The following is a 27339-nucleotide window of genomic DNA, read 5'->3' on the forward strand; positions in this document are numbered from 1 at the left end:
GGGTGAAAGAAGGAAAGACGAAGCTTCGTTTGACACAAAGTGATCTCCATTTACAGATAGAAATGTAGAATCTTTACGCGGAGTACTATAATCTCAGCATGGGAAGTGTTCAGGTTTCTATTTAGTCTGAGCTGTATTGTTCCATTAACGTATCAGCAGGCTTTGGTGTATGCAAAACGGTCTTGTGTAGCAAAAAGAACGTGGAACGTTACGTGCTACTGACTTACCAACTCCCTATCGGTAATCTACCTGATTTATTGACCTCTATGAACAGATATCTGAATAAAAGTGCGGCTGACAATCAATTATACAGCAGATCAAACATTTCAACTAGAACCACGAATCTGCTTGACGTTGTTAAAGCCAATTAGCATTTAGATTTCCAGACTACGTGAAACACATCACAAATGACTGATCCAACATCCTCCTCTTCAGGACAGACCTGACAAAGCGTGCATGTTAATGTTTTACAAAACTACACCTTGATGTTGTGTTTTTTCGAGAAAACTAAATCCGCATTTATTGTGATTAATCATGAGAAAATCATTTTCCTTTTTTGGAATATTCATTTCCAGAGACATACCGTCTATCAGGCGGTGAGAGACGATGATTGCTGAAGGGTTCCGAGATTGGACACAAAGTAACAACACTGACTTAAACATCAACACTTTATGTGTGGACATGTATTTCTCCTCCACTCTCACTCTCATTTTCTTCTTTTTAATTTTCTGTATCCTTTTCTGTTTTTCAAAATACATCTTCTCTATTTTACTTTTTTGGCCCTTTTATTCAAACCAGTGTTTGCATTAACTTGATTTTAGCAAACATATTTTCTATTTTCCAACGTTTCAATTATGCATGTGTTTCTTTTGAACCTGATAAGAGTATCTTTATGTAGAAACAGTTCACAAACGCATGTCTCTTGTTTTTCCCTTCTCTTTTTCCACCTCTGTTCTTTTTTTCCCTTGTCGCCCTCCTCTTCCCAGTCTATTTCTCATTTTTCTATCTTCTGGGAGGGTTTCCAGTCTTGGAGGCTGAGCTTGGGGATCTCTCTCTTTCCTCTGCTCTATTTCTATCCCTCTCTTCCCCCTCCCCCTTTCTTTCCTCCAATTTTTTCTTTTCTTTTCTTCCCTTCTCCACCTCTCCCTCTTTTGGAGTGTGTTTCCAGTCTCAGAGTCTGAGGATCAGATTACGCAGGCAGTCTCGGAGGCTCTCTGGCGAGGTGGCAGTGGTGGAGGAGGAGGAGGAGGAGGGATGAAGGGGGGAGGTAGGGAAGGAGATCAGGTTTCACATCTCCAGCGCTCTCCTCTGTCTACCTCACTCCCTCCTCCTCTACCCTTGGCAGCTGGAGACAGAGTGGCTGAGCTGGGGAGGAAAACATGCAATCCACCCCTCTCCTCCTCCTCCTCTTCCTCCTCCGTACGTCCAGCCTATTTGCTGCAGCACAGCAGATAAATAAAGGCAGTAAATGGGAGCCGAGCACACACAGAGACGATTCTTTGCCTCCTCTACCTCCACCACCTCCCCCTCCATCCCTGCAGAGATATTTTATATCCTGCAATGATGTGTGGCAAAGGTGAAACTGCTTCAGGAAGACGTTTGTTTCTTGAGAATAAATCTACAATTTAAACCTGCTCTCAGAAATCTGTTTAATGTCGAAAAGTAAATGCAGTCCAAAGCAGCAGGCCTCTCCTCTACTGTAAAGACTTTCGTAGTGAGAACTTGTAGATTCAGCAGCAGCAGTGATTTGTGTCAAACAGTTTTTTAGGCATTAATGTTTAAAAGCTCTGTAAGAAAGATTTTTTTAAATGTAAAAAGGAACAATTTATTGCTTAAATTATTTGAACATTCCTTCATGAATGGATTCAAGGCAACACATGTCTTTTGATTTAAACTACAGACTATTGTTCAGTGTATAAAATGCCAATATAGTGTAAATGCATGTAATTTCTCCACACAACAAAGTTTCCTACTCTAGCTGTTTTCCCATATGTAGTACTGCTAAACATTTCAAGAGAACACAGCGGAAGACTGTCCCGGTCAGCAGGAGGGGGATGGTGCATCTCCTGAGGAAACACATGACGTAAAAAAAACAATGTGGAAGTAGTGGACGGAGCAACAGAGTCCGCTATATGACGCTATAATGAGACTACTTGTCTTTATATTATTGCTATGGGTAGTTCCACAGAAACACAATATCAACAAAAGAGTGAAGAAGAACATACTAGCAAACAGAAAATTTAATGAAGCAGGTTAATAACATGCATGGAGATTGTAGCAGGTGCATTCATACCCTCTATTGCACTGATGGCAGGGAATAGACCTAACCAAACCCTCTCACTTGCTTGAGGTGAATTCTCCTGATAATATCCTGCTGCATTTTCAAATCAGCTTACTAAGACTTTCTGCATGAAAAATAATAGGGGACCGGCAGGAGAAACTCCTGTTAAGGTCAGAGCAAAAGCTTCTGCTGTGTGCGTCCGCACATGCAGGCTGTCGAAAACTTTAAGAGTTGTTCAGGAGTTTATTGAAACTGTGAAAGCACTATATGTTGTGTTTAGTCCAGCAACAGGCCCATACTGAAATATATTCAGTTGAAGAAAATTCAAGGAAAAGCAGCAAAGCTTCATATGATTTTTACCACTAATTAAATAAAGATAATCAGTTAGTCTTTGATGGTCGTTTTTACATATGCATTGGTCATATAGAGTCACCAGAGTTGATTTTAGTGTGTTTTATTACCAGCTCCTCACGGTGGCTTTAAATTTAAACAGACCCCCTTTTACCGAAACACAATCAGCCCCTGAGTGTAATGCACTTAGAAGACACTGCACAGTTTACCAGCTTAAACTTTTTTTACATGATACAGTCGTGAAATACTTTCACAGTGCATTTGTATTGTTGCAGATAATCAAACAGTTCTTCCAGTAATACCTCCTTCATTCTGTCTGACTTCAGTTGAAGGTCGAAGCAGCCTCGATGTTCACCGGCTCCAGTGGCTCCAGTTGTCCTTTAATGGTATTGATCTTGGCTTTAAATACACGCAGCCCATCCCAGTGAATAATTCAGATCAACCCACCACAGTGGCTCTGTTCTTGCGAAGAAAAAAAATCCCTGATTTTAATGGAGGACATGGGGATGAAGTCTGTCGGGGCTTCACGCTCTCCCAGGCTCTACTGCCAGTCAGCCCTGTGTTCTTTGCCCTGAAATTGTGATTATTTTTTGCCACTTGTGATTTTGTGTAGTCATGTGACAGCAGGAAACATGACTGCATTAATCTTAACATGTCATAACAATGCTTGCTCTCTGTAGTTTCTACTTTTGAAGATTTAGAATGACATGGAGGTACCGTCAGACATTCTGGTTGTATAGAGATCCTTCTTCATTCCTTTGGGGGATTTACTTTTCCTTCTTCGGTAATCCTGCTCGCTAGGTGCAGTGATCTCTCTGAAGTGACGGTGGCCCCTGACCTAAATCCTGACCCCTAACCTCAGAGACCTGAACCCCTGTCAGCTCACCAAGACAGAGCTGTCTCGTCCCTACCTGGATTAAAGGGTCTGACTGATTTTTGTGAGAGAAAAACTGACACTGTACAGATTTTCCCAATGGTCAACTAGACTTTTTAAAAGTTCATGTTTTGTGTTCTGTTTAGTGGTTATAAACCTCTGATCAATGATTTTCTCTAACTTATCCCAAAAATAGCTTCGATCTTGTTTTTTTTTTGTTAAGTAACACTTCATGTAATGACTCTTCCTAGACTCTCAATCCTTGCGCTGTAAAGAACATGAAGAAAATCTGGAATATGAAAACTTGACTTACTTTCTTTCTCTTAAAAACTTACGTACAGAAATCTCCTGAAAAACTCCGGAGATTAGGCTACCCGGAGGGACTTTAGGATATGTGTGAATGCAAACAGCCGCATTTTTTGTGCAGATTTTACCCGGAGTTTATCCGGCCAGACCCCCAGTATTTTATCCGCAGAAAATCCGAGTGAGCTGATGTGAGAATGCGGCAGCATATACTCTACTCAGTGACTGCCTAAAGTGTCTGCACGCGATCACTACGATCTCCGTGCACGTAATTAAACGGCTGCATTATGTTTTCTGTTCATCAGTTTGTTGTTCTCCTCTCTTTTGTGGATGTTGTCATTCCATTGGATTACACATAGCATTGATATAAAGGCAAAAAATCTGTCGTGTAGCGGATAATGTCGTGTAGCGGACTCTGTTGCTACGGCCGCTACTTCTGCGTTGTTTATTTACGTATCTATTTATCTTAGCTCAGGAAATTCCTCGAGCCCCCTCCCCTCTGACAGGAATAGTCCCCCGCTGTGAGGAGCATATATGAACGGCTAGGTCGGTAGAATCTCCGGAGCGTTCCTCCTGTAATTATCTAGATATTATCCGGAGTGCACATGTGAAAACGGCCCGAGTAGTGAGTAATCGGGTTCGTTAGAAAACTGTAACTACAACGGGCAGCTGTGGCTCAGTGGTACAGTCGGTTGCCCCTTAACCGGAGACTGGGGGTTCGATCTCCTGCTGCTTCATGTTCAATGTTTCCTTGTGCAAGACACTTAACTTCTTAAGTTGCTCCCGGTGCTTTGTCAGCGGCGTATATATGTGTATGAATAGATGAGCTAATACTAATGGACACTTCACATTGCAGCCTCTGCCATCAGAGTGTGAATTTCTAGGTGTGACCTGAAGTGTAAAAGCGTTTGAGTAGTCAGAAGACTAGAAAAGCGCTATACAAGCTCAAGTACATTTACTTCACAACAACAAGAAAGCATGGCTCGAATCTCTGTTTTAGCAGAATTGCAGGACTTCACCAAGTTTTTTAGTCAGGCATGTTCAGAAAGTCTGAGTATAATCCTAAATGCTGTAGTCACATATTTATTTGTTATTAAATTTTGCCCTCAATTTGTAGACCCTTAATGTTCTTGTCTCCTCAGTTTGAATCACATAACCCTTTTCTAAATATTGTAAGTTGTAATAGTGAAAAAAACCTGCAGTCCAGTTTCCAGGGGCCACTAAAATCTTCCAGATGTTTGTTTTGACACAAAGATGGTGTGTATTATAGAAATGTTTACAGATGTTATTATTCCACTGAATCTGTTTCTGTTGGCCACCATTTGGAGTGTGTCTGGTTTTCAGACCAAACTGCAGGCATCAATTGTTGGTTTTATATTCTGCAGTCTGCAGCCAGGAGCCCCGTTGCTGAGTGTTCCCACTCCGCCTGAGCTTCTGTAATGTCAGGGCCGTTCCCTCCCTCCCTGCCCATGTTCCTGGTCTTTAATTTCAATTAGCTCTGGCTGCTGGTTGACTTTGATGGCATTAGGCTCTCCTCCCAGCCTCCACACTCGTCCCCCTGCTCTCATCTTTGTCTGTTGGTTTTGGGAAAGCCACCGGCTTTAACTGCTGCGATCAGAATCTGAATGCTTCACTTCCACTTCCTGCCAGCGTCCAGCCCGCCTTGCAACCCTGCAGCCACACACACTCACACACATACACTGAAGACTCTATATTGCCCGCAGAGGCTGCTAGCTGCAGACAATAAAATTATTGAGATACAAAACATCAAGTGAAACCTCCTCTGTTTTAAGCTACTTTTGGGCTTTAAACCGAAACGATGTGGAGGAAATGAAGTGATTTGTTGGTTCTCTAAGGCATGGTAACACCTGACTGCTGGTGGGGACAACATGTTTCACATATTGGACCCGACCTGTATCCTGAAACCTTTACTGATGGGAACAAACAAACTAATGGTGTAATTAAAGACAAATGGTGGAGAAAGGATTTCACAATTTCCTCTAAGGTTGTACAATGTATAAAAAATTAAATTAACCTTAATCAGGAAATCTAATTCTCATTTTTATATGGACTTTAAATATTTACAAAATCTATAAGAGAAAGAGAAAATCAGAGTTAAGGACTACATTAATGTGACTTGTGGTCAGCCTAAAACATTTTCTAATTTACTAGGAGACTGGCAAAGGACATAATGTTGCATACAATGCACACAATCCAAACTTTTCAAGAAGTGTTTTTGTAACTTGCCCATAGGACATAGCAGTGAAAGTACAGTTTTACGAAAATAAAAAATATTATCCGCTGTTTCAACGTTGAGGAGCTCCACGAGCTCAACCAGGAGCAGACTGGGAAAAATAATCACAATTCCCGAGAGCTCAATGAGAAAAAAAGCAACACTCCTTAATCTGAGAATCTTAAACCAGCTATAAGAACTTTTTATCAAAATAGCTGACAATCATCCATCTGTATTATTCAATAGACTAAACTTTCACAGTTTCACTCCTCAAGCTGCTGAACATTGTTTGTGCATTTGGCCTCTGCTGAGTGTTTATGTACCATTTCTGCCTGCAAACCTAGGCCTGCCTGTCGTGAGGAGGACTGGTTTTACAGCTTTCCCTTCACCCTGTGGTTTCACGCCTTCGTCTGACACGTCGCTCAGACATTGGAATTTACATTTTAACCACTGACCGCGTCAGAGCAGCTTCAAAACAGACGGTACTGTACCAACTGCAATTTCTGAGCTTACATGCCAAAACGATAAGTTGCTGATATTTTACTTTCATAGGTCCAGAGAAAAGATATGATCATGTTTACTTCATGAAAAAGTAAAAAGTCTAGAACATATGTCTCTACATTAACTTGTAGCCATGTGTGTTTGTTTTTAAATGCTGACAGAAAATGTGGTTGAACTTGTACTGCAGGTCATAACACAATAGCTTTCAGCTGGTTATGTGCTAATGATGTTGAATTGAAGTGATTTGATTGACTTGATTTCATCAAGTTGGCCGTCGTCATGTTATAGAGCTATCAAATTGTAATCTTTAACATAAACTCCAGTGAGATTGTGAGAAAAGCTGTAGAAATGTGGAGTAAAAATGAGGTCAGTGTGTTGTGGCAGACGTTCCCTCTGCTTCCTTTAAATAACTGGTTGATGTGTTTCAGAGTGTAAACAGCCCAGAGCGATGATGGGGAGGTTGTACTGAGGGCTGGACTAGAATAGAAACTCCAAAGAACTCTGGGAAATTGTCAACTCTTTATCGGCCACCATTAATATCTGTTGCTTTTCCCCCACTAATTTAGAGACTGCTGTTAGCGTGCAGAATTGGATGAAAGGACAACTTTCCCCACAAACACATTGGAGTATATTGTATTTCAAAAGAATGCAAGCCTGCCTTTGGTCATGTTTTGAAAACTATATTTGAATTCTAAATTGTGGAAATGTTTAAAAGTGCAGAATTGGTCGGTTGGTTGAGCACATGTCACGTGTACATACGTTTACAGGCTGCAGTCCACATTGGTTTGGTCCCTGTTACATCAGCTTAAGTATAATTGCAAACCGTTTTTTAGCCTTTTTTTTATCTCTGTGTAATTGCTATTTAATATTGATCAACTAGTGGATGATCACTTAAGTTTGTGTTGCAAGTTGCATTTAATGCATAATCTGCACTGCATGTGATCAGAGAGAGACACGCCTGCTCTTAGGTCTTCTCCTTAAATGCAATGATTGTAGTACTACTTCTCATGTTGAACATAAACTTTCTTATACCATTGTTGAAGGCCGTATGTCCTCTACCACAGAAAGTCTGAGTGACATAAGAACTAAGGCTCTAATCAGGAGAATGTACCTGGAGCTGGTGGGAGGGGGTGGTAATGTTTTTTTCCTGTGATTGGTGCACCACCATTAACTGCAAGCGACTGTTTTGATCTCCATGCACGTGATAAAACTGCTGTATAATGTTTTCTTTTCATCACTATGTTCTTCTCTGCTCTCTTGATGATAATGCGATTCTGTGCTCTCTAGATGGCTTTTCAGTGCTGCACTTTTCTCTTTGCACAGTAATTGCGTAATTTATGTTTTACCCAAAGCATTTCCTCCCATTCAGGGGTAAAACCTTTGCATTTGCTGTGTTTTTCTCTTTCCACTCAGCTGTTAGTATTACTCATTGGTCGAATAAAAAAAAATAGATAGAAAGCAGAGCTGCTTGACTTCAGTTCATCCTCGTGTGTGGGAGAGTAGGGTCAGTTTTTTTCCCTTCGCCTGTCTCTTTTTCTTGGCAACGCCTGACCATCCACAAACGAGGGTGTGTGTGTATTGGACAGAGAAGCAGCAGCTGTTTTTTCGCCAACCTCATGACCGCTCTCAGCCCCCGTTTTCGGACATCTATTTTCTCCTCGTCTGTTCTATAATAACTCAGCGGCTGGATCCCCACTGCTGTCGTATTTCCTCCCATAGGGTGGAGCCAAACACACACTCTGTGTCCCATGTACAAAATGCACACACTTGTCTACTTGTCCACTCATCAACAGTTTTCCAGGCTATCTAGAGTACATATTCCACAGACCAACACAAAGAGCTGGTGCCCACTGTTGACTTTGACCTTTAACCTAAAGGGAGGGTTCCTCTGTAACCCTCAATGTCAGATTCAGTCAGCTGGTCTCCATTTGACTTTGGTCCAGACTAGTGAGCTTCGTAAACATTATCATGTCAAAGCATAATTCTCTCTGAATGTTCCTGTTCTCCAGAGGATGGGCCAAAAAGGTTTCCTCTTGCATTCACCCTAGACAAACTCTACAGGGAAACTCTGGTTTAATATTGATGCTGGCCAATAATTGCCCTGATTTCACCAATGACAATAGGCGATGTGTTTGTGTTTTGTTACATCAATTTAATGCTAACAAGCTACTCTACCTCACTGCCCATCCAGAGAAGATGTTTTTTATTGGGCAAAAGAATACATCTTCAATATGCAGTTTGTAAGTCTTGTTCCAGTGACAATTCAAGAGAAGAGAAAAGTAATGATTGAAATACATCTCATAGCTCATAACTCATTTGAAAGAGTGACACTAAGAATAACAAAGAAGTCATGAATAAAACATTGGTATCTAAATTGGCCCTGATATTGTAATCCATCCCAATCGGCGCATTAGTAATGCTATAAGATCAGTACTATATGTCATAAACTTAAGACCCTACCCTTACCTAATAGCCTAGGATTGTCAAACTTGAATTAATTAAATTATTTCGTAAGTAGTTTATAGATAACATGTTGATTAAATAAACATTTTTTACACATTTTCAAGTTGCATGGAAAATGTTGTTTGATAACACTCATAATTTATTGACTTTGATTTACATTTCTAACATTCAAGTCTTTCATCTGCTTGACTTAATTAAAGTTTAAAGCAATTAAAATGAGGATGCAGGTGACCTAGTGGTTAGTTTGTGTGCCCCATATGCGGAGGCTACAGTCCTCAAAGCAGGCAGCCCAGGTTCAGATCCCACTTCACCTGTGTTTCTTTTACAGCACGTTATCCCCCACTCACTCCTATCCTGATTTCCCACTATCTAATACTCTCTGTCTGTCTAATAAAGACATAAGAAGCCCCAAAAGAAGTCTTAAAAAAGCAGTTAAAGCCCTCCCCCAGTATTTTACCATGTTGATTGCTTGTTATACTGCACAAAGTGGAGTTATCAATGAATCAAACCGTTTTCAGTTGCTATATTTTATAAATTGTCTTTCTGTGTGAAGAGCTGTGGTATCTCTACTCAGACTCCACAAACTGGTGGTCTGTGCCTGACCCTGCTCTTTTCTCTCATGGTGTGAATATTAACTCACGCTTCAGATGTCAGCCTCCTTCACTAAATAAAGACTCCTTTAAGGAGCTCTGTGCTGTCAAATAAAAAGTCTCTGTGTGTGAGGGGGTGAGGAGGGATGGGGCTCCAACTGTCCACCACACTGCTCCACTTATCTCTTAACAAACAGCGACAAACCACAAACACTGACATCAACACAGAGCTGAAGATGTAGCTAATTCAAAGCCTCATGGGCCAGTTATCTGAACATTATAGGGTCTTTGTGGACTTCTTAAGGGGATGTCATGGGGAGATCCTATTGTCTATTTGAAAATGTGTATGGAAATAAGTATGTATGGTAGGGTAGGTTATATAGGTTAATTACTCTAAATTCTCTAACCCGTTTGTTCATAAACAACTTTAATTTGCCAACTTTGCTTCCCTGCAGTTCTCTTAACTCCTTTATACTTAGATTAAAATTTTCTTAAAATTGGCATCACAACTCCACCTCAGCTTTCTTTTAACCTGACCTACTTTTGAGCCACTTTACTCCGAATGATCACATTGTCTGGCCCCGGAACTTAAAATGTCAGTGATGGCTGGCCTCCGTCAAGAGCAGTGCACTCGCTATAAGTGGCACATATACTGTTGTGAACGTATATTAGCACCTTAAAGTCTAGATCCCAACTATAGGAAGATCTCACCTCATTCACATGTATTTCAAGGGAAAAATAGCCCTGTCTCACATATGGACCAATACGGTATTTGGGAATGAAATCACTTTAATTCATTTGAATATTCTAAAACGTTTGGTTTCATTTTCTACATGTTTATAAATCTATATCCCCTGTCTGACATTTGGGGTATATTTCAAATCCTTTGATATGTTGAGTCGCTGCAGCTTTTTGTACCAGATGTTTTGAGGTATGTTTTCTGCAGTGATGGCAGGTTCTTACAGTGTGACCACTTATCAGCTTGTGGTTTTGAAGTAGGTTACTTTCCAGTAAAATGTCTTCACTCACTTCTGAACTCAAAGCTGTTTTTGAGTCAGGAGTAAAATCACACTGATGAGCAACACCATCATGGAATTGTTACAGTTTCTTTCCTGCACAGTCATGATGAAATGTTGAATAGGTGTTTGATGATAACTGAAATGTAATTAAGGTTTCTTTCTTCTGACAGGTTGGTGGATGTGATGTTAGTCTGACCTGACTGGCTACTCTGCTTCATCGACAGACTTTCCCATGGAGCCTTGTACCGACACGGACACTATTCTACCATGGAGCCACCAGTCAGGTAAAGAATACACACACACACACGCGCGCGCGCACACACATACACGTCAGTAAGTGTGTGTAATGTCTGCAGGATGTTTTTTTGTGGTCACATGAAAAACATTACTGGTCAGCTTTCTGCTCCTCTTAAGTTACCCTAAGTTTTTAAAACACTAGCATATGCACACTTGGTATCTCGTTTTTTTTTGTCATGGTTTTTGGTTTGGTTCGATTCTGACGGCCCAGCTTTTTGTAGTGTATTTTGGTAGTTGGAGTTTTGTTCCCTCAACTATTTAAGCTCTTAATAAGCTTCCATGCTGACTGGCTTCTTTCATTATGTGTTTCTTCCTTTTGTTTATGTTTCTTCCCGTGCTACGTTGTATACCTGTGTACCAAATGTGCCTCTGTACATGGGGCACATGAACTAACCACTGGGCCACCGGTGAACCTATTCCTTAAAACATTTTTGCCGCCTCTCCCCCATTTTTTTTTGAAGGGATTAACATTTGACCCTTGGATTTGAGGCAGTGCTGGCCAATCAGGATGCTTCCTGGCTTTTAATTGTGGGCTCTGATCTGGTTATTTGAGCTGTCATCTGCTTTGATTAATAACCACAGAGCAGGAGAGCAGGAAGAGTGGTGATTACACTGAGCCTGAAGGCTGCATCTGGACCTGTGTGTATGTCAGAGAAAAAGAGAGCGAGAGAGAGATGTAAATTAAGTCATGCTTTACAAAGGGAAAGTGTATATGTGTTTATCTTTGTGTGTGGAAAGTAAAGTCATGATTTGAAAAAGTCTGCAAATTCAAAGAGTTTTTCTGCATCCCAATAAGTTTCCTATTTACAGTATCAATGCTATGTGTATTACAGTGTAATCACAATGTTGACAAAAGAGCAGAGAAGACCATACTGACAAGTCAGAGTGAAAAATGTGGCTGTTTGCGTTCACACATACAGCGCCTCCTATCAGGAGTTTTCTGGAAATCTGAAAACCCTAAATCAATATGGCTTTCACACTTCTCCGCTCTTTTGTTTACATTGTGATTTCGCCAAATCAGACGTAGCATTGATATGAAGGTCTGACGTCTGACAGGAATAGTCTCCCACTGTGAGGAGCATATGTGAACAGCCAGTTCAGGAGAATATCCGGAGCAGTCCTCTTGGAATTTTATTTTCAGGAGTGCGTATGTGAAAATGGCTTTAGTTAGAGAAACCTAACAGCTCTATCTCTCAGCTTTAATGAGGTCAGTATTTCCTGAGCAGTTTCCCGAGCAGTCTAACTCTGCTGATGAGTTTTCAATAAGAACCTGGCCGTCTGTTAAAATGAGGCAGATTGCTGCCTTTTGTGTCATGACGACGTGACTCAAGTGTCTGAGTTTTCAAACAGAGCCGGCCAGTCTGCAGCTCAAAATCACTCCCATATGTTTCTCTGCAGGACTGCATGCCCCCTTAAACCATGCTAGATGCTTTATTCACACACTATCACAGCACTGCTCAGATCACATTGGTCCAGGTAGTTTTATAGTCTACAATTAATACCAATATAGTATAACTTACCAGTAACATATCTTTGTAGTTCAGACTATTAAGACCCTTTTCAGACTGAAGGCCTTCTGTAGTGTCCACAAAAAACACATTATACACGTTAATCATCTTACGAATAATTATATTTTATTGAAGATCTGTTCGCAGCAATTGATGTAAAACAAGTTAAGAGTTCCTTGTTTTATTATCATAATATAAATCTGATCTAGAAATAGCTTTACTACGGCAAAAAATGTCAGTTAGGTTAAGTTGCAAGAATAAAGATAATATTATATCAAATGTAATATATTATTATAATCTGTCTATTGGCGCTTACAGATGTGCCAGCACCCCCTAATATAATGGTAGGTGAAACACTGCCTTATTTGCCATCAGAAGTAGTAACAAAGACAGCACCGTGAGACAGAAAAGCACTGTGTTCGTGTGTCATACCTGAGTGTGTGTTAGTGAAGCTCCTGCTGTGTGTTTACACGTCATGCCTGTTGTGCTTCTACAACACATTGATACCGATAAAATGTTGTACATAGGGGTGGGGGATATATTGATTCTGGTGACTGTTTTTTTTTTTATTGGACAATAGAAAAACAATCTTGGGATTGATAGTGGTGACATCATATTGGTTAACAGCCAATGTGATCAATGAGCAAAGAGAGAAAATAGAGGATAAAAGATGCCTTGTTTTCCTCAAAAAGCCCTTTTTAAGTTGTTCTGTGCACTGTTTCTCATAATTGTCAATGCTCTCTCCTATCGTCGGATTTAACTTCTGTTTTATTTTTGCAATACAAATCGCATTGTCACCTAATAAACGTGATAAAATGGAATTGGTACAAAAGAAAAAAAATCATCCCAGCCCTAGTCGTTCAGGATAAAATGTGTAAGAACAAAGATGTAATGAAGACTGCAGCGGTACTACAATCTGTAAAGGGCTTTTGAGGATATTGAGAACTTCTTAAATGTTCTTGTGCTCAGGGATAATGCTTTTTATAAAACTACAGCATCAGTGAAGTTTTTGTGAGGATTGAGCACAAAAAAGGAGATGAGCTGCAGTGCTTAGGTGAAGTGATTGATATGCCGAACTGAGCGAGTGAGGAGTGTTTATCTTTACTGCCACTCAGTGAACACTCCCCGTGGTCGGCAGGGTTTTCATTCCACTTTTTATCACAAACTCTATCAGTCATAAATTCCTCAGACGCTCCTCTGACTGGTTTATGAGTCTCTGGTGAGTGTTCAGTTACACCATGGCTCTTTATTTTTATTTTTTTTCATTTTTTAAATAAACAACCATATTTTCATTTGTTTCTTTTCCGTTGGTATCAGTGAATGATTTAGTGTCAAAGGTGACTCTAAATAATGAAAAAAACAGCTGTTAAATCTTCAGGTCAATGTGTCACTGTCCTGAGGGCTGACACCTCAAAACAAAAGTTTGAACCTGGTGTAGAAGTTCCATTCAAATACAGAATTAATAGTCTATAAATTGGGCTTACTTCATGTCAAATTAAATATTGTGAACACTTCAGTTTGAAGATCCACTTCCAAACTGGAAAACTATTTTCATTTTCTCTCACTCTTCCTATATGCCACACTTCTTCTGTCTTCAACTCTAAAGCCATTTATTTTTCATCTTAACTTTATATTACTGAGTGTGAATCAATATTCATACTTATTTTTGTACTTCTAGGCTTCTTTATTGAGATTCCTTTTCAGCAGGTACACAAACACACAGGTTTGCACACATTGACACACAGGACCACCTATATCGTCATGTAAACCGTGCTCGTCTCTGTGGCCTGGCTGAAGTTTCCGAGACGACACGGTGGATGAAACCAGCCGACCTCCCTGCACGGAGTCCGGTCTCTAACCAGACCACCCACCTACGCATACACACACTCACTCACTCGGGGCCAATGAGCTGTCTGCTGCTATTACAAATATATTTTAGTATTTTATTTTGTATCCCTCCGGGAAAAATCGTCTGGGCTCTAGTTCTTCCAGTTTCCACTCCTTCACACTGGGGATGTGACCAGTCAAGACTGTTAGTGGCTGCTGCAAACGCTTTTGTAGCAGCTGAGACAGACAAAGATTTTCTCTCAAAACAAAAATGTATATATGAAAGGGGGTTAATGTGATTGACAGCAAATAAAAGCAGGAAAGGATAGCTCTGTGAAATGAGGGTGGGGCTAAACATCAAACTTCCTGCCTTTGGGACCGAGGTGAAAGATTGTAGCTGTTCTCACAGAAAGTGAGGACGCTATCAGAGCTGCAGTTTCCTGCAGTGTAGATCAGGAGGTGTTTGTGAGTGTGGTGTGTTTTTCCATTACCTGGTTCCTACATTCCAGCATCAGTTGAGTAGGAAGGGGGAAAGGAAAAGAGAGAAGGAGTCATTGAAATGCAGTAGGATGAGGAGGGGGACTATACTGATAAGCGGAAGAGTTCAGCAAAGATTCTTTACGACAACAAGGCAGAAAAAAAGTTAATTCTTCGTATTTTTACAGTAATATATCACCAATCTTTTAAACGAGTGTCCTATTTTTTATCATGTAGAAGTTTAATCATTGTCTTTGTTTAAGAAAGTTTGTCTTTGTTTGTGTTGGATGGCAGAGATCAAGTTTGGAAGTGTTGAGGAACCTTCATGGGGTAGAAATGCATCGATTTGTTAAAGGGGGGGGCATCTAGGGATGGGTTTTGAGAATGGGTATTTATTGGTACTACTAAGTGATTTGTCAGGACTGGAAATATCGAAAGTTCATTGACAAACCGTGCTCCTATTGGTATTTTAAGTTAACAGTCTCATTATCTATGCTGGGCAAGTGGGACCCTGACTTATGCAGGGGTGGCATCTAGTTTGTGTGCACATACGAATAATAGCATGTATTTACCCTTTCTACAACGTATCTTCAATAATCTTATCTACTTGAACTCTAAGCATTAAAGTAAAATATACAAGACCACCCAACCCTTTTTTCTGGCCACCCAAGCCAGGGTAGTTAAAAATGGCTGGATTTTATTGGTCAAAGCTTCACACAACAGTATGTTAGGTATTAAATTGTATTCAGATTTCAAATATGAATTAAAACCGCAAGCGTTGATGAAGGGCCCTCTCACCCCTGTACATGGCGGGTGTGTCGCGACCGTGGGAGTGCAGCAGCAGCAGGATTTGGCTAAGCAGCCGGCCTTGCAGTTCAATTTGTGTAAAAAGCCGTAGTACTTGGAAATTCGAAAAGGCAATGCTATGAGATTCAGAGAATATTGGTATGCAGAGTGGTTCATGTCGGAACTGTCATGATTCACAGCTGCAAAATGTGCTGCTGCATTGGCGTTTTTTGCTGTTTTCACATATGCACTTCTGAAATTATGCAGATAATAGTCATTTAAAACACATGCAATGTGTTATTTATATATGTGATCAAACAGATCAAATCAAAGTTCTTTACATTAAGTATTTTTAAAAAGCCGTCAGACAATAACGGCATCAATAAAGCGTGTTGAAGATCTTAAAAGATTATCTCTCGACTGGAGGAGGCTGGCTGCATCCCAGCCTGAAATGATCCAAGAACGAGGAGCACAGGCGAACCCGCACCTTTGTTGGATAATGTCGGCTGAACAAACAGGCTCCCTTTTTCCATTTAATATTATACTAAAAGAAATGGTTGAAAACCTGAAACATGTTGCATCAAATGAATCAGGTGTTTGACTAAATGTTGTGTGATGTGCATTTCAAATCTGAATAGCCCACTTTCCAAACATAAGAATTTAAGACTTGCATATAGGATGGTCCTGTCTCTGTCTTACAGCCCCCAGAGGACTTTTTTCTAATGTCACATGTAGAATGGTCTAAGTGTGTGTGCTGGGTGCATTTATTAATATGACACACCAGCATATTACTGATTATTTAAATCTCCGGACATACTGATTAGTTATGATCTAAAATAATTTTCTGTATACTTAAAGGGGTCAGCTGTTACACACACAACCCAGGTTCATACGGTAAAATTGTTTGGAGTAAAACAGCCGTTTGAGATAAATACGCACAATCACAGTTTAAAAAATATTACCTCTTTCAGAGGCTTAACGTTTTATTTAGCTTTCTCTGGAGGTGTTTCTTTCCTTTTAAAGTAACTGTTTTTCATTTTTCTGTTTTTATTTCTCTCAATTTTTGCAGGGATATTCCTGTGCCAAGAGAGCGTCTATGGAAATCAGCCTCTTTAGTCCCCACAAGATAGTGGCATTGCCTTAATTTTAGAGATTTGGACTGAATGTCTTTTGATTTAATTTGTAAAATACCCTTTGTAGGATAATATTTTGATGGACTGTCATCATAAATGCATGTTTTGGTAATAGTATTTAATTACTACAAAGCAGTAAGAGATTTATATTTTTTTATTGATATATTTGTTTCCGTTTCTTTTAATTTTCTTGCGTTTATAATTTTCAAAACAAACTAAAAAAATTATGGCAGAATTCCTGTTGGGTTTTGACTATGGGTGTAAGAGGACTTTTTGTAGGTATTGACATGGTTGATATACATAAAAAATGTCATGCATGTAGGAGAAAAAAACCTATGGGGAGGCCTTTTGGAACATTTTTGAAAAAATGTCATGGGGGTGCCCCAACGCTTTACAGTATGCCGCAGCCACGCCCTTTTATGGAGATTCTTAGTTTCGCATCATTTTAGATGTTTAACATGTCTAGAACACAATGACACGGAGTTGGCGATGAACGGGTGCTCAGGGAAGTATGTCCGAATCGGGAGTCTGTGAAACATGAAATTGGGACCATTATGTATCAATTCAAAAAATTGTGGCGGACTTCCTGTTGGGTTTTTACAATGGGTGCAAGAGCATTATATGTAGGTCCTGACAGGGTTAATATACATAAAAAGTTTCATGCATGTAGGTGAAAAAAACCTCTATGGGGAGGACCCTCAAATAACTACTTCCTGTTTGAAGGGTAAAAATGAGATTGATGGCAACAGCGTTTGAAGTAGGCCTTCAAGCTCAGAATGGTAGTATCTCTAAGGTCTTAGGATGGTTCACACCTACTTGTAAGGAGATTTGAGCAACCGTGTAGGAATGGCTTGTTCTACTTCAGAAGCAAATACTTCCTGTTGTCAACTGGTGGCGCTGTGACTAATCAAAAAAATTAACTCACGAATGTGTGGCTTGGCCTGCGTGACAAATGTGGTGATGATAGAACACTGCCAGAGTTATAACAATACATTTTTTTCGAAATAATTTCTTTGCGTACGATGGAAACATAGTATGTCCAAGGTCTTAGGCTGGTCCACACCAATTTTGGGGGAGATATGACAAACCGTGTACGAATGGATAGTTCTAATTCAGAAGTGGTGACTTTCTGTTGTCAACAGGTGGCGCTGTAACTAAAATAAAGTTCTCGTTCCCATGCCATGCATGATAAATTTGGTGATGATTGAACACTGCATGTCAGAGATATAATAATTTATTTTGTTGGCGGCGTGCCAAAAATGACATCAAAATTTGAGAGCCCGCCCCAGCCACGCCCTATGGTGAAACCTCGTGGTTCGCACAAATGTGAATCTTCAACTTGTCTACTTTCATTTGATACCAAGCTTGAATTGATCAGATGAACGCTCTCGAACAAGTGCATTCAAATAAGAGCAGTGTGAAATCTCAAAAATTGCAATATCTGGACTTTGACTGAACGTAGCGCACTTCCTGTACATTTTAGAGTATTGCCATAATGTACTTTTTTCTCGTCTTATGGAGTTACATGTGATTCACCAATTTTCGTGAATGAAGGTTAACCGCAGTACCCTGGCTGAAGTTTGGGGGCGCAGAGGAGCCATCCGGCGACACCCATTCACCGAACCACTTAAATACGTCAATTTCTGAGGCTGAATTTTGGGTGAAGTTTGGTGAGTTTTTGTGCATGTTAAGGCCCCCAAATAAGGGAGAAAAAATAATAATTCCTTCAGTTTCAATAGGGTCCTCGCTCCGAGGTTGGTGCTCTGGCCCTAATAAATAAAATAAGTCAAGAGTCTATTAGCAGTAATTTGGGTTGGGACAGTTGTACAAGTCACCCTTTTAGGCATCACTCCTTCAAAAGTATCCCATATTACAAAAAACTAACACTTAACTAAAACTAACCATTCTCATAAAATAGAAACAAAGTTAATATTTGCATCTGAAAATAAAGGGATGCTATCAATATGAATATCTGTGTATTTATAATACCCTAAGCCATCTCTAAATGTAACACCAATTTTTAGCGTATGATTTCATCATGCTTCTGATGTCCTCATTTAAGTTCCCTGGAGCAGGGTGAACAGATCACAAAGTCAGTTGCTCAAGTATCCTAGGGCAGTTTAGAAGATTCTTTGTAATAAAGAGTTAATTAACAATCAGTGTTTTATTTTAGCATTAAATTGATTATCTATTTTTTTAAATACAAAAAAGTAATGGTTTTTTATAGAAAGAAAATTGGAATTGGCAAATCAGAATTGGCAGGTCATACGATAAGATAAGATATACTTTAATGTCCCATGGGTAAATATATCTTGGACTCTGTCCTGCAGTTACAAAGAGCATAAACAATAATGCATAAAAAGAGATCATACAAAACAGATCTTAAAAAAAAAAGTTCAGACCATTTTTCAAGGTCAGAAAAGGGCCCATAACAAACAGAACAGTCTGTTACACATGCAGCATGTCAGCCGTGAGCCGGAAAAGTGTTATGTAGCAGTATAAGAAATGACACAATGGGTTTCATAGAACGACTAGTTCAATGCTTAGCCACATCAGATTAAAGCACAAGGAGAAGCCAAAAACAACAGGCAGTTTTGCAATACATCTTTTCTAGTCTTTCTAGCACTGGTTGGCTCACGTTGTTGTGATGATACCAGAATGGAAAGGATTAGCCTGCTATATCGAACTGGTGACCAGAGATATGCTCCCATTAAGTTTTGTGAAAAGAGAAGGCTTCTGTAAGCTGATGGAATTCGTCAGCCCGAGTTAAAGTCCCCATCAACAACAGCTACGAGAGTGGATGAGGAAAGAGCAACAGTGTTGATTGTTCATTTGTAACGTGTCAATAAAGTGGCTGTTGTTACATGATTGTGGACAGATTAAAAAAAACTACTCCAATTTAGTATTGCTAACATGCTTTAAAAAGGAGCAAGACGGAAAGTAGCGTTGAAATAGGTGGGTGTATACACAAAGACGATGTAACACCATTAACTCTGACTACTACAACAGGCTACAGCTAACTGGTTCAACCAGTAGTGTTGTCTGGGAACTCTCCAGTTCTCTCATCAGCATGATTTATGATCTTAATGTTGTTTTTATGGTCTGAGTGTGTTTGTTTTATGACTTGACTGTGGGACAAAGAGAACCCTGTGCCAGTGATGGATAGACCTGTTTCTATGGCGATAGTGATTAAAATCACCTCTAGGGAACCTCATTGTACCACTTTATGTGACCAAGCTCAATAGCTGTGTGTCTCAGTATGGATCAGCCGTAAGGTGGGTGGAATTGCATGTTGTCATATTGTTCAGTTAACATGGTTTAAACCTGTGTTGCCCCTGTGGATGCTGGGTAATTTGTGTTGCTTTTACCTGATAAAAGCCAGTGGAATCAAGTTTGTAGTTGGAGCTGCACAGCAGATCTCCTTTTAACCTCTAATGAAATAAGGCTGCCCACTCTGTCTCACACAGACAAACAAATACGGTACGTTTGCCTACAGTATGTGGCAATTCAAGTCTGTGTGTCATTACAATTTCATAAAGGCAGAAATAAAATGCCGACATGAAATTACTGCTAAAACCCCTCAAAGCTGGAGATGCACCAGTTGTTTATAGCTGTAGCATGTACCATCTATTTTCACACAGATGAGTCAGTTTTTTTTTTTTTTTTTTTTTTGTTTTCCAAAAACCACATTCAAAACTATCCTATAAGCTTCTTATATTTAACATTCTCTGGTTTCTTTTCTCTTTTATGTCAGTTAACTGAATAACTATAGGCCGTGGAAAATAAATACATTTAAGGACATTGTGTTGAGCATACAGACACACTTACAATGATGATAAATAAATTACAAAATAGGTATCATTGTTGATAAGTCTCTGGCCTTGCTGTAGGGATGTTTCTTTGTGAGTATTTTCCTAGTCAATTTAACCTAAATCTTAATTTACTAAACAAATATTAGAGAGAAAAGAAAACATAAAACAGTAAAAATTGGGCACAATTTATTTAAAGCCTTCTGCAGGTTAACAAGGTAATTTGGTTTGCCGATCGTGGCTAATGTTAGCAGTGCTAGTACCTCCAGCCATCGGTCCTCTCTGCAGGTTAACGTCCACATACCTGTGTTGAATGTGGCCACTAATTTCTCTTTATCTATTAAATTGTTTTCTCAAATGTAATATTGCTGGTAAAATTACAATCACAAGTTTCTGAAGCCAAAAGTCGATTTTTTTTTTTAAATTTGATGATGAGTTTAGATAATTTAGCGATTTATCAAGTTGACTATAAAATGCAATATCCTTTGCCTATCCATATAAATTGTTGTGATTTTGATATCTTGATATCTTTTAGTTCTGACTTTTCTTCAGACTAAGCAAGGCTTGACTTCTTTGGAAGAGAGTATTTGAAGGAAAAATTGTTGTCATATCCAACTTTGGCCCCCTACCATTTCAAGAAGTTCCAACTTTTTTGAATCCTTCAGGTAGTTCTAAAAAATCCCCCTCCTAAATTGATGTAATTTGCATGCTTTTTAAGCATGGAGTACCATTCACGCTAAACTTATGTAAACAAATAAAAGATGGTGATGAAAAAGAGGAAGCAGGAGATGCAGGGATGAGGAGGCCCGAAGCTCTGCTCATCGTGGCTCGGGGTATTCTGGGTATTCTTATGCTAATCCATTGCTGTGGATGAGGCGCAGAGCAGCCAAGCAAACAATGGCAGTGGAGCCAGAAAGTCTGGCCTGCAGTCTCCCAGGCCCTGAAAGGCATGTCGGGCAGGGCGCCGACACCAACGGGAGGCTGCTGCAGCACCCAGAGGCCCGCCTGCAAGGAGGGGCCCCTGGAGGGGACAGGGAACAGAGCCAAGATGGAGAGAGAGAGAGAGAGAGAGTGAGAGCGGGGAGAGGAGAGGAGAAATGAGAAGCAGCAGGGAGAGAAGGGGAGGGGGAGATGGATAACTGGAAGGGGCAGAGAGAAGGGAGAAATGAGAAAGGAAAACGATCAGATGAGGAATCGAAAAAAGGTACGGTAATACGAGAAAAAAGAATGTAACAGGAGGGGAGAGGGAAAAGGAGACTGAACATAAGAGACAGAAATTAAGAAGGCAAAAGGAAAGGTAAAGATCCCCTACAAAATGTCACTGAAGAGAAATAAATACATACAAGCTGCTGTACCATTACTTCTCCTGTGAGGTCTTCTTCTGTGGTATTGTTGCCGTCAAAATGGATGAGAAGAAACTAATTGAGGTGGAAAAAGAACCTGATTACTGCAGGAACAGTCCAAACATTATAAAGATTGTAATCTAAAAACATAATCTAGTCTTGAGAGACAGCTGCGGAATACCCTGTACAAACCACAAGAATCAGATGGCATGTAGGATGAGTGCATTTTTGTGAATTGTTTAGGTCTTGTTTAGGATTTTCTGTCTTCAGATAGCTCTACCTCATTTACTCAGTAATCAATGACAGAAAATGTACAGCTTCTTAAATTTGAGTATGACAGTTTTTTGCTGCACAGTATCATCATATGCTCAATATCTTTGGGCTTGCAAAACATGGCTATCCAAGAGTCAATATGAGCTCTTAGAAACTTTGCTGGACATTTTTCATTGACATTTTATAGACCAAAAGATTAGTCAACAAATAATTGGACAGCTGAGAAGGGAGGGGATGAAACAGTAATACAAAAAAACAAACCACTCTGTGTTTGTCCCAGCTGTCCTTTTAATATTCTCCTCCCTCCCCAGCACAGATCTCAATCTCGCTCATTACTGCATTTATTTGTAGAGCTCAGGAGCTGTCGGAGTCGACTGCTCCTCCAATCAGGCCGTTGAGTCATTTATTTAGTCTGCCGCCATTCTTCCAGAGCAGGAAGTGGAGACGCATTAAGGCTTGATTATTGATGTCTGGCCCCTCATGCTGCAGTCCCTCCAGGGATTGAGAAAGGGGAAATGAAAGGGATGGATTATTAATGCAGGTAATAGAGCTGTGCATCTTCACTGGGCTTAAGATTTGATTCGATTACGATTATCCAGTCAACGATTTGATATCACGATGCATCACGATTCATCTTCAATTTTCTATATTACTGCACATGGCTACTTTTTCATAAACAGAGTCAAACAGTCTTATAAATATCATTTCCTGATATGAATGTTTCACATTAAAAGCACTTCAACTTCAGATAGGCCGGGGACTTTAATTTTGACGAACTTGTCGGAAATAGATGTGTTTATTATCGAACGATCGCAGCTTTAGCGGAGGGGCACTTAACTGTGATACTGTCGGGAGTCTGCTGTGTTTACAGCCGCTCACTTTATCACTAGTCACCGCCACAGCTCCCTTCTTTTAGTTATCCTGGACTTAAGACAGCGAGGCATCAGTTTAAACACTAATAGAAAAAAGCATCTGCTAACCGCTAAATGCGGTTGTTTTGCACAGTGTTGAGTGAGTTTGTTTTACCTAAACACACACAGTGGTGTGTAATGAAAGTAACGTAGGCTAACAGAGGGATTTGTGACAGAAAACACTGTTAATTGAGCTCCTGTGCTTGCTGACTTTATGAGCAGACTCAGCTGGTCCTGCACGCTCAGACCACAGTGTTCCGCTGCAGGCTGAAACGGCTTGACTCAGTGTCTCTTTAGCCGACCGCAGCACGGATTAGCATCTTCATTACAGCTAAATAATCTGCTTTGACATACTCCACTGCAATCACTTAAATGTCATATATTGGTCATTTTACAGTTCTGGACAGCTTGCACAGGACTAATGTTTCTTTGACAAGCAGCTTTTTATTCAGGTGTGATTTTGTTGAAAATGATTTCTCTTTGAATTGATGAATTGTAGGGTTAGGGTGTTGAAAGTCTAGTAATATGGACAAAATACCCTTCCTTGTTACTTGTGTATAAAATGTTTTATTTGCACCAGCGTTCAGAACCCACATACATTCAATGGAATGATGTGCATTGTAGAAAATGTGCAATTATCCAATGGAAGAAGATGGAACCAAAATGTTTTAGCTTGATAGATTGCACCGATACTCTTTTATCACAATGGTAGTGATATATCTGTCAATTAAGAAACTGATTGACTTATTGTGCCTGGAAAAGTCAATGCCCTTCTCTGTATGAAAACTAAACTAAGCCTGGTAAGAAGGAATCTTTCATGATTTGAAGAACACAAATCTAGTAAGTGGATCTAGATTACATTTTTGGGCAAAAACTATAAATTTGTATTATCTGTATTGATAAATGTTTTAGGAATTAAACCTCTAACCTGGTTTCTATTAGTTGCTTGCACTGCATTAGTCTTGCCATGGGCACTAGTCATAAAAGAGACCAATCCTGGTAATAACAAAAGAAATCCCAGTGCGGTTCCTGTGTGAATCTGTTCATACAGACTACTGCAGTCATGGCAGAGTAAAATCATTTTACAGAACTGTTTTTATAGCCGACTACCTCTCCAGCCAAATGAAAAGTTATTATACCCAGAAGCACAGAGCTTCTATAAAAGCCTCTAAAGAGCTCTCTTTCTTCTACAAGTCTTAACCTACTGCTTGGGTTTCTATCCCACCAAATCTCCCAGCATCCCTGGAGCGGTGTGACCTCAAATTCCTTCCCCTGGGGGGGCAGCTATGGCTCAGTGGTTCCCTATAAGGGCAGTTTATTCCATACAGGTGGGACTGCTAACAATACCTCCTTTCATTCCCGTCATGCTAAATGTTCCTCCTCCAAGACTCTGATGTCACGTCAGGCTAGCCAGAGCAGCTACGCTACATTAACTGCTGTTAGCTGAGGAGGTGAGCAGAGGAGGAGGGAGATGAGATGCCAAAGGACTGAGTGGTGTGTACAAAAAGTACACAAGTTTGAATCCCACAGAAGCCTGTAAACATCCGATGATACTGTAAAAGTTGAACTGGCCTGAAGGAAAGTTCTTTGATGGAAACATACCATGATGCCATACCTTTATATAAACTAGTAGTGAAAGGACTTGCCTAATAAGTGGACTTCAGCACTCCTCAAGAAACCCGGCTTTTGATAGATCCGACATGAGTCTGTAAAAACAGGACGCTGGTATCTCCATCAGAAATAATCTCTGCATTGTTATGTTAAGAGAAGGGAGTTTGTTGTTTGAATGTGAAGCAGACCAAAGGATCAGAGACAAGTTCAAACATGAGCACAAGGAGTAGGGATGAGGAGGAGTGAAAGTTACCTGACACCTTGAGTGTTTGGAGAATTTTTTTAACCCTTCTGTATTTCATATCTGGACTAGACATTTTATTTCTCCGAGTTCAGCCTCTTTGTGTCTCAACCTTTCTTGTGTTTTTAAGTGTTTGAGCTACAAGGGGTGATAACACAGTCTCCACTTACGTCAGCTGTGTGTGTGTGTGTGTGTGTGTGTGTGTGTGTGTGTGTGTGTGTGTGTGTGTGTGTGTGTGTGTGTGTGTGTGTGTGTGTGTGTGTGTGTGTGTGTGTGTGTGTGTGTGTGTGTGTGTGTGTGTGTGTGTGTGTGTGTGTGTGTGTGTGTGTGTGTGTGTGTGTGTAGTCATACCTTGTGTTTTTAAAGGGATGGATGTGTTGGGTGATTTATAAAAGCGTGTGTGTGTTATGGTGGGAGTCAGCTTCCTGTCTTGGGGGCTCACAACAGACAGTCCTTCCTGAACCTGCCTGGTCTTGCCGTCCCTCCCTCCCTCAGACTCAATGTGTCTTTATGCATGTGTTATCTGCTACTTCCATTGTTGTTGTTGTCGGTCTGTAAATGGAGCGAAGAGCCACAAACAAACTTCAGGATTGTTGTGGCAGTGAGGTGAAGATATTTCCACTTTGAGTTATCGACAAACTGACGCCGACACACAGACCAGCGACACCACACACTCAAACTTACTCACACACACACAAACACACTGATCCTACTTTTCCTCCCCTCTGTTTCTCATGAATGTTCCGGACCTGTACTGTGCACCTACGATTGAAAAAGCTCATACAGCTAGATGAAAGGTAGAAATATGTTTAAATAAACATTGATGCTGTTCTGTGTTGGCACCATGACAGCTAATGGAAGGAAACAGGGCTGAAAAAGTGCGAGCACAAACACTTTAATGTTAAATAGAGTTTGATCAGTGCCCAATACTGCCCTAAGGGGGAGAAGTATTACACACATGCACACATTTACTTACACTCACCCTGTGTCCAGTGTGTGTAGTTAGTTATGTGTCTTTGTTCTGTGCCTCCTCAGCCAGAGATGTGTGAAAAGTGGGTCACAGGTCGGACCTCTTTGTCCCCCCCGGCCAAATGAAAAGTGACAGACATCGGCCTTGGATCGCCACTAATTCACTCACACACACACACACTAACCCACAAACACACACAAAACCCTCCATCCCTTTCAGCGCCCACTAATTGCGACATGCCGTTGCTAGCGCTGTGCGGGGCCAGCGCCTGTAATTGCAGAACATCCCTGGACAAATAATTTGGTAGTTAGTCGGACCGTCTGAGGCCAGCACCGGGCCAGCAGGGGCCACCGGGTCAGAGAGCCCTGAAGATGAGGGAGAGCAAGTGCCAAACAAACCAGAATAAGACAAAATGTCTGTGGTCCAAAGTTTTACAACCAACTTGTTTGAACTCAGTAGCTCCATAAACGTTGATAAATTGACAAAAATTTAAATCTGTTTGTGGGTTTTTTGCATCATTGAACACAGAACAAAACAGGAGCAGCCATGAGGAAAACTTAACTGAGTTTAAAATTACTATTCACAACAGCTGTTCCTTTCTGTCTCAAGCAGCACGGTGTATGATGTTTCACTTAAACACTTCCAACTCCTGTATGAACACGCACTGATTTCTGTTCATTACTCAGTTTGAATATGTGTATCGTTCTTTCTTTCTTTTAGGGTTTTGGAGGCCAAAGAGCTTGTGAGACAGAAGAGGACCTGATACTGTGATACCACCCCCAACACCTGAAGACCCATCCATTGGTTTCCACTTACCAACGCTCCTGCTCCTACACCGGCTCAACATATATGTCACTCTGAGGCCTCGTCTGCCTGCCTCAACCCACCCTCCCTACCTCCCAGGGTCCTGCTGTGGATTATAGACTTTTTTTTATCAGGACCGGAGGGTCTCCAACACACTAACCAGTTGATCAAGAAGCTCCTTATCCCTGAGCACAGCCCTACCTGGGACCACTTCAGGTCCAGTCTGAGTTCAGTCCTGCTGCAGGATGGCAGGTTTAACATTTTGTTTGGCTGTGATGGCCAGTGCTCTTCTGTTGACCCTCAGAGCTGATGGTAAGACTATCAAAATCCATTCATCTGCTCTTTCTCTGCCTGAGCTTTTAACACCTACAGTTTCCTGTTCAAACTTCTTCTGGTCTTCTGATCTTTGTCACAGAATAAATAATTGAAATACTCTTAACCAGGTTAAAAGGAGGCATTAGACATCCTTTCCTGACCAAGAGGGCAGGGTCATCTGATATGCAACTTTGGGTCAAAAGAGCTTATCAATGGAATTATTTATTTGGAGTTCAGTGGATCAATCAAGTTGAATAAGAATTACTAAATATAAGGCTTATCTTATGGCATTACTTTTCTAGATTGTCCCTCAAGGCCACATGTAATTATAACTTATTAATAACCCATTAAGTTTGACTGATTATAAACAACTTTTAGATTAATTATTTTAAATTTTATTTTTAAAGATCCATGTGAAA

The 27339-nt window shown here is 40.3% G+C and overlaps 1 protein-coding gene across 1 annotated transcript in view; it reads left to right on the top strand.

Annotated features, from left to right (window-relative positions):
• bmpr1aa (bone morphogenetic protein receptor, type IAa) overlaps positions 1–27339 on the top strand; it is a 49982-nt gene that overhangs the window by 4310 nt on the left and 18333 nt on the right. The window contains exons 2-3 of the mRNA XM_020626673.3: positions 10786–10899; positions 26522–26917. Coding sequence (XP_020482329.1) covers positions 26851–26917 — 67 coding nt within the window. The 5' untranslated portion in view covers positions 10786–10899; positions 26522–26850. The remainder of the gene's footprint in view (positions 1–10785; positions 10900–26521; positions 26918–27339) is intronic.

Source organism: Labrus bergylta, chromosome 10, assembly GCF_963930695.1.
Source record: "Labrus bergylta chromosome 10, fLabBer1.1, whole genome shotgun sequence".
Classification (NCBI taxonomy): domain Eukaryota; kingdom Metazoa; phylum Chordata; class Actinopteri; order Labriformes; family Labridae; genus Labrus; species Labrus bergylta.